The sequence below is a fragment of the Hemicordylus capensis genome, chromosome 4, assembly GCF_027244095.1.
Source record: "Hemicordylus capensis ecotype Gifberg chromosome 4, rHemCap1.1.pri, whole genome shotgun sequence".
Taxonomy (NCBI): domain Eukaryota; kingdom Metazoa; phylum Chordata; class Lepidosauria; order Squamata; family Cordylidae; genus Hemicordylus; species Hemicordylus capensis.
In genome coordinates this window covers 191,145,112-191,161,535 of record NC_069660.1, presented here as the reverse complement: position 1 = coordinate 191,161,535, position 16,424 = coordinate 191,145,112, and the positions used below count along the sequence as shown (strand labels likewise).

General features: G+C 42.6%; 1 protein-coding gene across 8 annotated transcripts in view; it reads left to right on the top strand.

Annotated features, from left to right (window-relative positions):
- Positions 1-16,424, top strand: part of CDH18 (cadherin 18) — an 896,981-nt gene that overhangs the window by 642,103 nt on the left and 238,454 nt on the right. For all 8 annotated transcript variants that reach the window (XM_053243963.1, XM_053243962.1, XM_053243957.1 and 5 more), the window contains one exon: positions 11,816-12,301. In XM_053243963.1, coding sequence (XP_053099938.1) covers positions 12,074-12,301 — 228 coding nt within the window. In that variant the 5' untranslated portion in view covers positions 11,816-12,073. The remainder of the gene's footprint in view (positions 1-11,815; positions 12,302-16,424) is intronic.

Here is a 16,424-nt window from a genome sequence, read left to right as displayed (position 1 = left end):
CTGGCACACATATACTTGTTTAAACGCATAGTATTTAAACACATAGCATGTAATTGGAGAGGCCATTTGGATGAACTTCCTCCCCCGGTGGCAAAGACGCACCAGGAGAATGTTGAGATATCTGCGGAAGACTTCCCAACAGGTGCAATCTTGGTATGTCCTCTTCATAAATCACATTTGCTGGGGGCTGTATTGTCACAACTGACCCACAAAAAGTGTGTCCGCTAAGACACTTTTTGCTTTTTAGAATGTTGTATAGGAGAACCTCGATATTCACAGGGGTTCTGTTCTGGGCTGTAGCCATGGATATGGCATTGGGCCTATGGGATTGAAAGGGTCAGCTTCCTGGTTGGCCAAAAATGGCTGAAAATTGGCCAAATTTAATGTGGGGAGCTTTCCTACCGTGCTCTGCTGCTCCCCCTGAGTTATGCTATGCCCCAAATCAGCCAAGAATTTGTCAAAAGCTGGGGTTTTCCCCTATTTTTTTTTTTTTTACAAAGATGGGAGCCATTTTGTGGCTCTGTCAAAGAAAATGGTGGCTGGAAATGACCTCCATGGTCATTTCCGACTACTTCCAAGCCATGTATACGTTAGGTTGGCATGTCCCCACCCCCCCTGCCGCACATGCCAAGGTCTTGTGTCTTTTTCCCAACTGCGGATCCATGGATATGGAATCCAAGGATAACGTGGCCTACCTGTATATTATTGTATGGATTATGGTACATATTAACTTAATTGTTCTGTGCTTTTCTTTTGAACTGGTGTACACCGTAATAAACCAAACTAAAGTGTTTTATGGTGTCTGAGACCAGTTTTCAAAAAGACTACCTGAAATACTTGAAAGATAGGTTTAAAGACCAACTTTTTGCAGTTCTATTTTAAATTGTTTCCCAGCATAACCGCCCAGAAACGAAAGTAATTGTTAACTGCCCAGAAACAAGAGTTTGGGGTGGTGTACAAATTTGATGAAACAAACAAACAAACAAACAAACAAACAAACAAACAAACAAACAAACAAACAAACAGCAAAATGGCATAAATAACAAATGACTAAGAGATGATGTGATGAGAATCTTTGTGGATAGAATGCCAATTGGGTGTTATCTACCCCCTACTTCTCCAGAGTCCTCTTTTCTTTGGATCCTTGCTGTCACCACCTCCCTTAATACTACCCTAAAGCCTCAAGTAAAGAAGTCTCTCAGGGATTATTCTTTAGGAATCAGTGGCCTCCAGTCTATGCCTTCCAGTCTAGAAAGACTGGAAGTCATGGCCAGCTCTATTTTCTATATACCCCTCCAAAATGAACATCATCATATCTGTCTCCTGCCCCCCAACTCCAAAGTTTGTGCTTGTTTTGTTTAACTTAGTGTCACAAACCCTGAGTTTTGCTTACCTCTGACAGAAGAGTTGTTGGTCCAGAGGTCTTGAGAAGACTTTAGGGCCTCTGGAAGCCAGTGATTTCTCTATTTTTTTTTCATCTGTGTGCGGAATGAATTTTGTTCTGGGCGGCAGTATCAAGGCAGTGTGTGTTCACATGCATTCAGAATGGGGCCTTCCTGATTCAACATATGCAGGATCTAAAATTAACTTAGTGGACATTAAAAAAATGTGTGAGCGTGTGCACACATGCCCGCCTTAGAGGGGACATTGCTGGAAGCCCTCATTTGTTGTGGCCAAAGGTGTGTGGAACTTTCTGCCCCATGCTGTCTAAGCAATTACTGCCTGACAGTGTGTGGCAAAAAGTGCATGCAGGAGAACCAGGATCTTTCAAATGATCTACCCATAGAGGACTCCATGCCCTCACCCAGTGCCCCCTGCACACACCTCCCAAGGGCTCCATGCACACACCTGCTGTTGTGTGCTGTATGCCATCCCAAGTGTTAGTGGGGCACTATGGGGCTCTGCTTCCTGTGAAGGAGGCCTCTTCCTGTACCAGAAGCACACAGCATTGTGTGGGGGACAGGCATCACTGTAGAGGTTTTTTTGAAGCTCTCTTCAAACAATAAATGCAGCCTTACTGACTATTGGGAAGGAACTGGATTGTGGTGGCAGACTCTTCCCCTACTGGTGCATTGCATCAAACCGTCCAAGGCAATACAAGCCCTACTGGGGCAATTTTTCATTGGAAACAATTCTGATTTTAAAAAAAAAATCTGAAAAAGGGAATTGATTTGATATGATAGCAATAAGAATTTGTATCATTTCAAATCAAATCGGAGTGCGGTGGGTTGCTTGCTTTTATTGAAGATACAGCTTTTCAGAAGAAATCAGCTGCCTTCTGGGCCGCCATGGCAGAAACATTTCCTGCCCTGGTCTCACCCTACAATGTATTAGGAAAGGAAGCAAAGTGGTGACATTGCATCCTTTTCCTGGTGCATTACTGGGAAAAACATGGCTGTGCCCTGTAACTATATGGCACATCCCCCACTTCCTGCCAGTAAAGTAGCAGGAAAAGGATGCAATGTCATGTTGTTGCTTCCTTTCCTGATACATTGTAGGGCAAGGCACGGGAAAGGAAGGCTGTGTTTTGAAATTTTGCTACTGTGGAATCCAGCCTATTTCTTCAGAGAATCTGGATCTTCAGTAAAGGAATGTCTCCCATTCTTACTCTGATGCATCATGTCAGTGCTCCATGTAATCCAATTCACTACCAGGTTCGAGTACGCTATTTGTTTGTAAGCTGCCTTGAATTCACTTTATGGAGATTGAGCAGGGCATACGTCTTTTAAATAAACAGGTGTGATTGTGAAAAACACATACTTGGAAGTTTATATGTTGCAAGCCACCCTGAGAATCATTTTGATAAAAGGTCCAAGTCTGAATCTTCATAAGAGTAATAACATATATCTTGCAGGTATATTCATTGAATCATGGTTGACTGCAGCTCAGTTGAGTGTACTGATTGGCAGTCCCAGTTTGTATAATATGCCAGGGCCTTGAAACAAGGGCCTTGGCAGGGCCCATTTACCTCCCCCTGCTATACTACCAGAGCACCTTGCAGGCAGAAGGAACTGCCAGTTTGATCTCTACTGCTCAGCAGTACCATTTTGCAAGTGGCCAGCAGGTACACTGCAATCTTCAGTCTGTCAAGATCAAGTGACCTGGGATATCAGTAACGCCCTGCCTCACCTGTATGACCAAGGGTTCTGGTCTGGCTCCTTATTCTGAGTTAGCCTGTCTGGAAGCCCTGCCTGAGCATACTTCTGGTGCTGACTGTAGTAATATGTGCAATATGTGAACTGGCCCATAAAGGCAGACTATTTGGATTAACTATCAGGTCTCATTTGTTGAACAGAACTGGAATAAACACTATTCCTTGCCTGTTACTTTGTACAAAGTAATATCCAATGTTTGTTCATTTTCTGTTTGCTCTTGGCTTAGGGAGAAGTAATTCTATGTTGACTGTGCAAAAGAGAGAAAAAATAGTTTTAAATCCTTTTAGCAATACAGTTGAAATCTCTTCTATTCATAACGTGTGAGTGCTGCAATGTTTGTTGTTGCTGCTGTTACTAATGCATTTGGAAAAAAAAAACAAATTAATGGGAACATGTCACTAAACTCTTATTTTTCCTGTCTGAATAAGGGGAATAATATTGACTTCAAAGATTAAATAATCAAAGTTTAACTATGACTGATTTGATTAAATTAACTGCTCAGAATGTGGGAAGCAAAGCAGGAAAACAGTTGTTTTGTTCACAAGTGGAGTATTTTATTATAGAATGATAAAGTAGAAAATGATGTATCACCATGTAAGGATTATAATTATTATACGTGCTGATACTAGTAAAAGCTCATATATGTATAATGTATGTCTATATATTATAATATTTATATTATAACTCTAATCTCTAATATACTCTGTCTTAATGTATTGAACAACCTTTAAAAAATTAATACAGTATTTTGCGTTCCCTAGAAAGTACATCATAGACAAGCAGTAGTTTAGTTTTGTTTAGACTTTTTATTTTCTTCAGCTGTATCAGTGAGCCACAGACCTATAAAGCCCTGATCTTGATCCAGCAGAATGAGTTTTTTCTAATACTGATTCATTGGGAAGAAATAATATGAAGAAGAAGAAGAAGAAGAAAAATGGAGGGATTGATGTGTGGAGGAGCACACATGAATATACTTGTGTGTTTGTCCCCCCCCCCTTTCTTTTTGGTAGAAACTCTTGTGCTGTTTTTCCATTGTTACTTGAGTTGTATTGGAAAATATGTACATCTCTAGGGGTGTTCTCCTCCTTCTTAATTAGCAGAAAAAGATTGGGCTGGTGTTTGCTCTCTGCCCTGATGACACCTGACAGAAGTGTACTTGGATGGCGTACAAACACTGCAAAAGTGTCTGCTGTTCCACTGGGATTTTTCCTTTTTGAAGCATGTGTGAGAGAAATTCATTAAAAAAAAATGTTAGAGGCATTTTAGATCCTGCATATTCCCTGTGACGCCCCCCTCCCCACCCCCGAATCTGACCAGGAGTGTCCTGGGAATCTGAGTTTCTTAAAACTTTCTCCCACTGGGTATTAACTTTCTTATATTATTCCCCTTCTTCTCACACATTGCATTGTTAAACGATACACCATGAAGGGCAGAAGTGTGATTATCATAAGATAATGGCACTCATGGGTGTGGGAGAACTGCACGTGGCACATGGCAGCCTGTTTCCTGCAGCAGTTGCTTTGTTCGATTTTGGGGGGGATGGTGTGTGTGTGAGCGCGCCTGCAGGAACACAACAGTGTTCCGCTCCTCTCGTAACCCCTCTGCCTCCCACTGGAATATTGGCTTCTTCTCACCTTTTCCCCACCCCCGCTCTTCTATAATTCTGACTCAGAAATATCTCTTTCCTGGAAGCAAACAGCAGCCTGGCATCAAAGCAAGAGAATTAACCATGTTCACGGAGCACAGTGTGTTTTGGGTCTGAAGGCAAAAGGGTTGAAGAAAGCCTGTAGCACAGGCATAAACCTGCCAAAACACACACACACACACACACACACACACACACACACACACACACCATGCAAAAAAAACCCCACCCCAAACAAATAGGTAGTTCCTTTTGTTATTGTTGAGCTCCTGCAATAATAGCCTACTCTTCTCCCCACCAATTCCTTCTTTGACATAGGGACTTGCAGTTTAGTTATTTTAAGTTGATATTCAATACATGACAGGGAAGAATCACTCTGCTGCTCCCCCCGGCTTCTGTCATCAGGTGGGGTGTATGTGTGTTTGTGTGTGTGTAGTAAGAAACTTGCTGCACAGTGGTGTTTGGGGTAGGGCCACGAAGGGGTTTTTAGCATTCTAGTTCCATAACTGCCAGTGTATGTGCAGCTGTAGAAGCCCTGCTTTACTCCAGATGTTAGAGGCTGGCTGACCTTATTCAGAGAAAGGGGAACAACACTCTGCACAAGGCCAGGGACATGGTCTTTGCATTCTGTTTGCAAAGGACCCAAGACCAAAGGACCCATCCATATGCAGCTCCCTGTTCAGCATGGTTGCTGCTGGAACTACATTTTCCACACTATAGCATGAAGCCAAATGGCTAAGGGGTTGTCTGCTGGTGACAACGGGAAGGGACCAATGTACTGTTGGCAGGCCTCAGAGGTCCAAGGTGCTCATATTTATGCCCCCCTGCCCACAAGACAAGATCACTCAAATAGGTGCTAGTTCTTCTGTGTCCTGTGCGCGTTCATACTCCTGGACTTTGCACCTGCACAGAGCTCACATCGGAATCTTCTAGAGCTTTCCCTTCAAATGTGTTCTGGTGACAGCCGCTGCCACCCACACCCCCCGCCACCCACCAGTGAATTTTTCATCTCGTTGGGGTCTTCTGGCTTCTCAGGTCATTTCTGATGGGGGAGGGGGAAGGATTAAACATTATAGATTCTGTTTGTTCCCCTCACTTCCTTTAGTTGTATTTCATTCTACCTCTCAGCTGGCTTTTCTTCCTTTTAATTTTACATGTTCCGCCCCCTTCCTTCTCCCTAGTTCCGTGGCTTTTCTTGTCTGCTAGTTATTGCTGCTGGAGTAATTTTTTTAAAGTATACTTTCTGTGGGGCAAAAATCCTATCTTCCAATGATCACTCCTGCTGCCTTATTTGTTTGGGAGTTGACCCTTGCCCCTTTTGTCTGAGGTATACACAGCAAGCTCTCAGTAATAAAGTGTATTTTTTGTGTTCTATTTTGTGAGAAAGGGCTATGACAGCCAGTGCAAAACTGGCAGACCCAGCAGTTTCAATGCCTTACCCTGAGCTCAATACTAGCTCTAAGGGGCCTAAAGATTGCTGTGCCAACAAGCCTGGATCTTTACCACCCCAGACTCTGGTTGTGTCGCAGCCCATAACTACTGCATCCATGACAGCCTCTTCAACTGTTAAAGCCAGGTTGCTGGTGAAAGAGCCCTCTCCTTTGACTCCTCATGATGCTTCTTTGACATATGGCTTCCACCATAGCAATCTGGTTTTCATGACTTTTCAGCCCCTTAAGAGAGAACCCATCCCATCCAAACTTCTCAAAGTTCAAGATTCTGTCCATCAGTCTCTCAGAATTTGAAGGTGGTGTTCCAGGCTACCTCAGAGTGGGCATGCCTTTTTAACCATGCACCCAGTGGTCACCACCATGACAAATACTTCAATTCAGGCTGGGAAGTCTGTGCTATAGTGGGACTCTGGTCAAGCTTACATATCAACTTGCTCAAAATTCTAGCTATATGCAAAGTTCTTTGAGCATTTTGTCCCATCATAACAGGCAAGAATGTTCAAGTACTGACCAACAATACCACCGCTGCAGCATACATAAATCAGGATGGAACATGTTCCCAACCCCCAATGTCCCAAGTGTGTTAAATTTGGGATGGGTACATCAACAGGTCCACCTTTCTCTTGGCCACCCACATCCCAGGAACCCAGAATTATCTAGTAGATTATCTCAGCAGGAGAACCACATCTCTTCACAAGTGGTCTCTGAACCTGACCGTGTTGAAATGATTTAAAAATAAAAATAAAAAATCAGTGGGGCACTTCGCCAACAAAGAAAATACAGTGTTGCCACTTTTTCAGCAGGGGAGATCAAGATGCAGAGTCTTTAGGTTATGTCTTTATGATAAACTGGGGTAGGGAATTTCTGTACGTCTTTCCGCCTATGCCCCTGATACTCTCCGTCCTACTGAAAGTAAGAAGGGACAAAGCATCTTATATCATTATCGCCATGTGGTGGTCCCGCCAACCATAGTTCACGACACTGCTGCAAATCCAGGAACACTTGCCTACCTGTATGGCCCAACCTACTGACAAAAAGACTGAAAAAGGCGACTCATGAGGAGACCCCCGACCAGGAGGCTAAAACAAGCTTCCCGGCATTGGAGGTCTCCCCAGAATGCCACACACACTCATGCAGGGCATTCCTGGGCTTCCAGGGACCAGATGGCCCCTGATCCCTGCTGCCCCTACTGGCTCCATGTCAGAGCTGGTAATCATATGGGTGGCTGATCTGGCCGCCCAGAGACGGCTCGCCAGTCATCTGCAGGGAGGGGTAAATTAACCTGCTCTCCCCACAGACCTGCCCAAAGCTCTTCTCACTGATCATGAGAAGAGCTTTAACATCTCATAAAATGGGCTCAAGATGTGGGTCATAATATAGATATGGCAGCTTGGAAAAAATTATGGAAAACGGATTTAAAGTTAACTGCATGTTATACTTTAAAAGAAAGTTATTATAAGATGATGTATAGGTGGTATTTGACACCAAAAAAATTAGCATTAATGTATAAAAATGTTTCAAACAAATGTTGGAAATGTGGACAATGTGAAGGAACCTTTTTCCATATGTGGTGGTCATGCTGGAAGGCAAAGGCCTTTCGGGATATGATATATAATGAGCTGAAAAAAAAATTTTAAATGACATTTCCTAAGAGGCCAGAATCCTTCTTGCTGGGAATAACTCAAGGAGAGTTATCCAGAAGAAACTTAACATTTTTTAATGTATGCAACCATGGCGGCTAGAATAGTATATGCACAGAAATGGAAAGACAATAAAATGCCATCAAAAGAAGACTGGTTGATTAAAATTTTGGAATATGCTGAGATGGCAAAACTTACAGCACTTATAAGGGATGAAAACTTGGAATGTTTCAAAGAAGATTAGGAACCATTGTTACTTTACTTAAAGAACTATTTTTCTGATATGGACCTTTCAGCAGGGTTTGAAATTTAGTAATAATGGCAGGTTGGGTAGGGTAAAATCAAGTTGCAATGTGGAGTATATATGTTTTGAATTACTATAGCAATGGTTTATATGTATAGCTAACATGAACCATGCAGACTGGTAAGCGGGAAGTCAATATTTACTTAATTAAATGTATTAGGATTGTTAAGATATTGTAAAAACCAATAACATTTTATAATGAAAAAAGAGAGAAGAGCTTTAACATCTAATGGCATGGAGAATACTTCCAGCTGTTTGTACTTCCCAGAAGTGTTAAGAATTATCGGGACTTCATAGAAGCCACCAACAAAGCATTCTGCCTCTTGAAATGGAAGGGTTTTGTGTTCAGCAGGATCAGGACCCTGCATCTAGTTCTGTTTTTTTTTTTTGGTCTGTCTGCATTTGAAAAAAACTATTAGTGGACTATAGTGGAAAAAGAGGAGAAAGGAGAAGAAAACAGTGACTTGAGCATTTCTTCTCTTTCGCCTTCTTTCACTTTTTCACTTCTTTCACATATTTCTTCTTTTTGGTCTTCTTTCATTTTCTTTCACTTGGCCACTATCTCAGCCAGCCATGTTACCAGGGGCGTAACTATAATAGGGCAAGGGGAGACAGTTGTCTGGGGGCCCACTGCCTTGGGGGGGCCCCCAGAGGCAAGTCACATGACTGACTCCCCCAGCTGCATACCCACCCAGGCTTCCTTCAGTTCTATTCATCCTCCAAAACTGATGTGAGCGTTAAGACCTGGAGCTACCAGAACACCATGTCTTTCTCTAGTACCATTAAATGGCTTGCATCTTCCACAAGTTACAGAACTTTAAAAAAAATAATTTAGGATGATGACTATTCACCCTCATTTATGATTTCTTTACTTCATGAGCTGAGCTTCAGTGACGGGTGTGTGTGTGGTATTTTAAAACCTTGTCTCTGGGCCCACTCCAACCTTGCTATGCCCTGCATGTTACTAAATCTTTGTTACTTTAGATGAAGTTAAACATTCCTTTAGGGAATTAGTTAATTTATATCCTCCTATACCCAAGTTGGCACCTCCTCAGGAGTTAAAGTTAATTCTTTCACACCCTTTGAACCTTTAACTACTTGTTTGCTACATTTATTGACCTTGAAGGTGGCCTTTTTGGTGGTTATTATGTCAGCCTGCTGGGAATTATGGGCCCTCTGGATGGATCCCCCTTATCTCATCCTTCAACCAGACAAGATGCTCCTCTGCCTAGATGTCTTTTATTCCCAAGATTGTGTCATTTTTTCACACATCACAAGATATTGGCCTACCTGTGTTCTTTCCTAATCCCTTTCCAGATTGCTAGATGTCAGAAAGGCTCTGACTTTCTACATTGAGATAACCAGATTGTTCAGACTTACTAAAGCCTTATTCATTTCCTATGAAGGGCCAAAGAAGAACCAACAGATCTCTGCACAATGCCTCTCCTTTTGGATCTTCAGTGCTATTGCTAAATGTTATGTTAATAGCCAACAAGGTCCTGTTGGGCCCTTTGAGAGCTCACTCTACAAGAGCAGTGGCCACATCATCAGCTTCCCTGTGAGGAGTGCCGTTGTAGCTGCAACATGGCCCCCAGCCTTCCTCCTTCATTAAAAATCATACACTGGATATCAGATCTCAACAGCACTCTGGTGTGCGTTCTGCAGTGCTCCAATCCATCTTTTATGGATTGCTAGCTCACTACTCACCACGAGTGGGAAAGTGTAGAAACTGTAGAAAAAAATTAAGTTGCTTACCTGTAGCTGTCATTCTTCTAGTGGCCAGATGCACTTTCACACAACCTGTGTATTTTCACAACCCACCCACTTGCTAGTTGCAGTCACCTCTTACCTTGGCTGCAGTGGTCTTGGATTGAGGAGAATTGGTAGAACGTGTGAGAAAATACATGGAGGGCGGAGGCTGTCGCCATAACATGTTTGAAGGGAAAACTCTACAAGATTCCAATGTGAGCTCTGTGCAGGTGCAAAGCCCAGGAGTGTGAATGCACATTTGACCACTAGAAGAACTACATTTACAAGTAAGCAACTTATATATTGTTGGGCATGCTTCTGGACCCAACACTGTCCTTGGAGGTGCAGGTGGCAGCAGTGTGCAGAAGCGCCTTTTACCAACTACGGCTGGTATGCCAGCTGCGACCCTACTTGGAGAATTTGGACCTGACCTCAGTCACTCATGCATTGGTAACATCCAGATTGGACTACTGTAATGTGCTCTATGTGGGGCTGCCCTTGAAGACTGTTTGGACGCTTCAGCTGGTTCAGAATGTTGCCACAAGGATGCTCATGGGTGCAAGTCGCTTCACGAGTATTACACCCATCCTGCGTCAGCTTCATTGCTTCCGTGCTAGATTCAAGGTGCTGGTATTGACCTTTAAAATCCTCCATGGCTTGGGGCCGGGGTACCTGTCGGACCGCATTCGCCCATATGAATCTGCCAGGGCCCTCCGCTCATCATCTCAAGCCCTGCTCATGACCCTGCCACTAACAGAGATCCAGTTGGCGGAGTCCAGAGATGGCCTTTTCGGTTGTGGCCCCTTGGCTTTGGAACACCCTCCCTGAAGTGCTTTGCCATGCTCCCTCCCTCAGTGTTTTTTAAAAGCATCTTAAAATGCACCTTTTTAAGGAGGCTTTTTAATGCTCCATTACTATTTTGTTATATCTGTTAGGTTCTTTAGCTTCTTATAATTTTCACTTTTAATTTGAACCTGATAATGATTGTGGTTTCTAATCTGACTTTTAAAAAATTACTTTTATTGTATCTTATTGTTGTGAGCAGCCTCAAGCAGTAGTGCACTGGAGGGGCGGGATATAAATATTTTAAATAAATAATAAATATTATGAGACGGTCCAGACAACTACTTGCTTTTCAGACATGTGTGCATTTGTGCTGCATGCCTTCACTGTACCCCTAGGGCCGGTTCACACCATATTCTGATGTCTCCTTTTGATTTTGCGTGGGTGAAGCTTGCGTGTGCATGCCTCCCTTTCCTCTGGCATGTTGGTGCCTAATTGTTTGTGTGCATGTGGAAGGGATTTGTGGTATTATTTAACTTTCCCCCATGCAGTTAGCTATGTGGCAGGTGTGGGGCCGCAATGTATGTGATTGAAAGGAGCTGGTTGGAGGAACATCTGAACTGGCCCTTTATATCTCATGAGTGAGGTGACATGACCTTAATTAATGGGAGTATGTTTATAAAGCCACCTACTCAGCAGAGTTCTTGAAGAATTCACAGGATCAGGAAATGCTGTTACCTGGCTGGAGCCTTGGGGCTTAGAATGGGTTATACGTCTTCATAAATAAAACATAAAATACATTTTCTGTATCAAGGCATACCTTTACACTCTGAGCATACTGAGTTACCCAACTCTCACCATCTGCACATCTTGAAACACCACACTAATTTTAAGGTGCATTAATAGAAAAACAAGCACATATTTCTTTCTACAAAAGATTAAAAAGAATATTGGTTGCTGCAGGGTGCTCTCTTGGCAGAAACTGTTAATGCAGTAATAAGTACATCATTATTGGAGGTCAAAAATCTGAAATTACTGTTCTTATTGATGTGTAAAGTATGTGTTTCTCTCTCTTTCCCCCCCATTAGGAGTAAAATGTGTGACTCCAGCAATCAGTTGTGAAGATCACAGAAGATATACCAGCATTTTTCTAACGCTGATTTTCATGATGTAAATACACTCTGACCAATGAGCAGCTGAACCATGGACAGACTAAAAAAAAATTCGTGGACTGTGTTTTTAAATTGGCTCTGTCCTTCCCCCATGGGAGCCTATTAGTGGACTACAGTGGGGAAAAAAGAGGAGAAAGGGGAAGAAAACACCTTGAACTGGAAAGTTATCCTACAATGAGAATTACGAGCACATCTTGTATCTGCCCAGTCCTAGTTTGTCTCTGTTTTATGCAGAGGTGTTATGGAACTGCACATCATGGCTCCATCAAGGTGACCAGAAACCAAACCAAACACGCAGAAGGGGAAACAGAAGTGCACCATCGTCCCAAACGTGGATGGGTGTGGAACCAGTTCTTTGTTTTAGAAGAGCACATGGGACCAGAACCGCAGTATGTTGGAAAGGTAAAGGCCGACATGTGTCTTGGCAAATGCCTTCTGTGATACAAGTGGTTGAAAGCTCTTGAGCTCTGTAGCCTGTTCAAAGGAATAAGATAAGCAATAGGGGCTGCAATATATGCATGGATTTAATTAATTAATTAATTTCATATCCCACTCATCCTCTAAGGAGCCCAGAGCGGTGTACTACATACTTAAGTTTCTCCGCACAACAACCCTGTGAAGTAGGTTAGGCTGAGAGAGAAGTGACTGGCCCAGAGTCACCCAGCTAGTATCATGGCTGAATGGGGATTTGAACTCGGGTCTCCACGGTCCTAGTCCAGCACTCTTAACCACTACACCACGCTGGCTGTCTTGTATAGTTTCCAGTCTCTCATGTACAGGGGTTGATAGCTGGCAACATTTTCGCAATTCAAACACATGTTCCAGTCATTTTGTCTCAGTGTTCTCTTCTGCCCAAACAAAACATTACAGTGGTAAGAGTTTCTCTGGGGATGAAGACACAACGTATGTGTCTGTTTCCAACAATTGGAGGTGCAGGCATAAGCTCTTGGTTGGCCAAGAAAGTACCGTATTTTATGGACTATAAGACTCACTTTTTTCCTCGAAAAATATCCGCCAAAATTCAGGTGCGTCTTATATGTTTTAACAGTTTAATATGTTAAAACTCTGAAAAACTGGATTAAAATTAAGGTGCGTCTTATAGTCCGTAGCGTCTTATAGTCCGTAAAATACGGTATTGTATTTATTTGGATACAGTATAGCCTTGTTAGTTCAATGTTTCATCCCTGCAGGGCTGGGTGGGGTGGGGTGTGAAAGGGCACATGGACACTCAAGACTCATGCCAGACTGAGAGTGTTTCCCCAAATGAAACACTTGCACAGGCTCACTAGTTCTTTTGCCTCAGTGGCCATCTCCGTCTCAGCAACTGTCTGGTTTTCAAAGTTTCAAGGGTCAGAAGAGATTTGCATAGGAGGCATGGGTGGCTTCTGCAAAACCTCTCTCCCAAGACTGGCTCCTGCATCTTTCGTGCAGTTTATGAAATTCTCTCATATGGTTGTCATTTATCATATGGGTCCTTCCCTAGAAACATCAGCAGCATGAACTTGGCCTTAATCTTTCTTATCTTCCATGCAAAGAAGACCACAGATTAAATTTTCCCAGTGATTTATGCTGCATCCAAAACTATTCAGGCTTTTAAAAAAAAAAAAAAGTAAGAAAAACAGGACAGGTAGAAGAATTACGTTGACGTAGGATTAAGTGTCCCCAAGATAGCTGCCTTAATCATGTGTTAACATAATTCTTCTACCTGTCCTGTCTTTTTTAAAGCATGAATAGTTTGGGGAATTTTATATACAGTCAGGACCCTGACTGTGTAAGGAATCCCTAACTCCTTCAGGTCAGCTTGTGTTTCACTATGGGATTAAAATGAGTTAAAGCACTGTTCTTCCAAGCTAACTGATTATGTGAAAACTGTCTTGTAGATGCTCAGGTGTTCAGATTTACATTGCATACTATTCAATGGTTAGCACTTTGGATATGTTTATTGAGAGTGAAGCAGGGAAAGGTCAGATTTGTCAAACATAAACTACTGCGAAGTTGAGGGAGGTCTGGAAATCAGGTGTAGATGGAACAAGGCAAAGACTGTCTGTAGCCAGCAAGAGCAAGTGTCCTAGTTACTTCAGTCAATGAACATGCCTGACACAGAACTGTTCATAGGTGTTGTATGATGTACTATGGAAATACAGGCTGGCATCCATAGAAGCACTCTGTGGATGTGCCAGGAAGACTTTCCAAGCTGCACTTCTAAGGTGCACAGAAGTGGAGAGTAAGCTTTGATGATTTGCCCTGCCTCCAGAAGTGCCCTGTGTCACCTAAAAATGCATCCCCAAAGGCCGCACCTGCTGCACATGGGGGGGTGCACAATTAGTAGGAAAGCTTCCTGCAGCACAGACACAGCTTGTGGTGCACCCACAGAGCGTTGCTCTTTATGTCAGCCACTGCTCACCTAATATGGACAAATAAGCCTTTATAGGGATTTGGAAGTACCTAGGGCCAAACTGTCCATGGGGTAGTTGACACAGGGGCTGCTGCCTGCTACCATTCACCATTGCTGTTGCTGCTGCTGCTCATCTTCTTTCTGTGTTCCCTGAACATAAAAAGGAAGAGTGGGGTGGAGCAGAAGAGTCAACTGAGTAGTAGAACTTAAATGGATTCTGCTTTGATATTGCACAATGTTTGTGGGTGATTCTCTGAATATATTGTTTTGCTGTTCTTGAACAGAACTGAGAATATTCTGGCAGCTATCTAGATTGACTTCAGTATGCTTCCTGTGGCCTTCCACCCAAACTATATCTGGGAATGCCTCTGCTCTTTGAAACACATTAATGACCCCTTCTAGTAATGCAATATTGTGTACTTACTACAGAAACTGCAACTGTATTGCCTCATGGATCTTAATAAAATTTAAGAGGAACTAGAATCTCTTTGAACCTATAACTTAAGAAAATAATGCATAGTAGTCAATAATGGAAACAAATGGTAAACTGAAAATAATGTTAAGGGGATTGCTGGAATCTTTATAGCAACATTTATACAAGGTTTATATGGAACAGATTTTAGTATATAAGCTGCTTATTTTGTGCCTTATAATTCTGTATTTTATCTTATAGTAATTTGAATTATTTTCAGGTGGCAAGAACATAAACAATCAACAATTAAAAGTAGTCCCCAGAATTCAGTATTGTTATTGAAAATAGGGATGTCCATTAATGCCTTGTGCAGGCATGGGGGTGGGGCAGGGAACGGTTCCCTAAAAATCAGGTCCTTACTTGCTCCGCTGCCACCCCACTTGCTGCTTTTCCAGGCATGGCGCTCGCTCTGCCAAGAGTTGTGTGCAGCTGGGGTGCTGTTCCCTGAAGTCTCTGTGTGATGTCGGCACACACATGCTGCTGTGCGTGTGCTCATGGCCATGTGCATGCTGATGCCACGCACAGGCTGCAGGGAACAGTGCGGCAGCCACATACAGCCTTTGGCAGAGCGAGCACCACACTCGGAGAAGTGGCGGGGTAGCGGCCTGCATTTTAAGGGAACCACTCTCCACCTTGCCAAACCGGTTCAGCTTCAGGCGCCTGAGCCGGTTCAGCGCTTCCCAAAGGAGGAGCCGAACCAGTTTGTGCACATCCTGAATGGAAAATACCGTGATGGAATAGAGCTGGTGTAAGTGTAGGTAACACATATATGTATTGAGTTTATTTAAATTTTGCAATAAATATTTAGTCCAGACATTATGTAATGGACTGTAAGTAGTGTCCTGTAGCTTTAGAGTCTGTTTGATGCCTGTGTAATCAGACAATTGTTTGCAGTCTCCATAGAGCATATACTGTATAGAATATGCTAGTCTTGCTTTCCTGCTAATTTCACAATAGACATGTAAAAGAAGAAGAGTGCTGTGGGTAGCTCCCTGTAATTGCGGGTTTCTTCTTGAGGCAATTGACCTGTCCAATCAGTCAGTCAATTTCTGCAGCCTTTTCTTCAAAACTGATGACAATATACACTTACTAACTTAGCTTTATTGCTAATTCTATGGAAAATAATCATGCCAGACATGTAAATAAAAGAACTCTGGGTAGGTCCCTGTAATTTTTTGCTTCATGTAATTGACCTATCCAATCAGTCAATTGTTAATCTCACTAGTCTATTCTTCACCATTGCTGCTAATGTGTTGCCATTCAATAGTTGTTCTTTCACATTTCTCACACCCACTTTGGAGCAGGAGCATCACAAAAGCAGAGTAATTTGTACAAAAAAAGTTCTATTTAATTGCAGAATATGTCTGCAATCAGTGGTGAGGCAGCTGGTGCATGAAATGAAATCCCTGTTAAAAGGAAGGATTGACTATCACTATCTGACAGCATTTGTTGACACAAATGATATCTCTGAATTTCTTCCCTGCTGTGTAATGTTTCTCAGAACAACATTGTTCTGGATTTTGAATAACTTGCATGAAACCATATTAATACCTTCCGTGTGGACAGTGATCCCTCTCATTTTTTTTCATATCTGTGTGGAATGAGTTTTGTTCTTGGCGGCACTATCAAGGCAGTGTGTGCACACGTATATTCAGAGT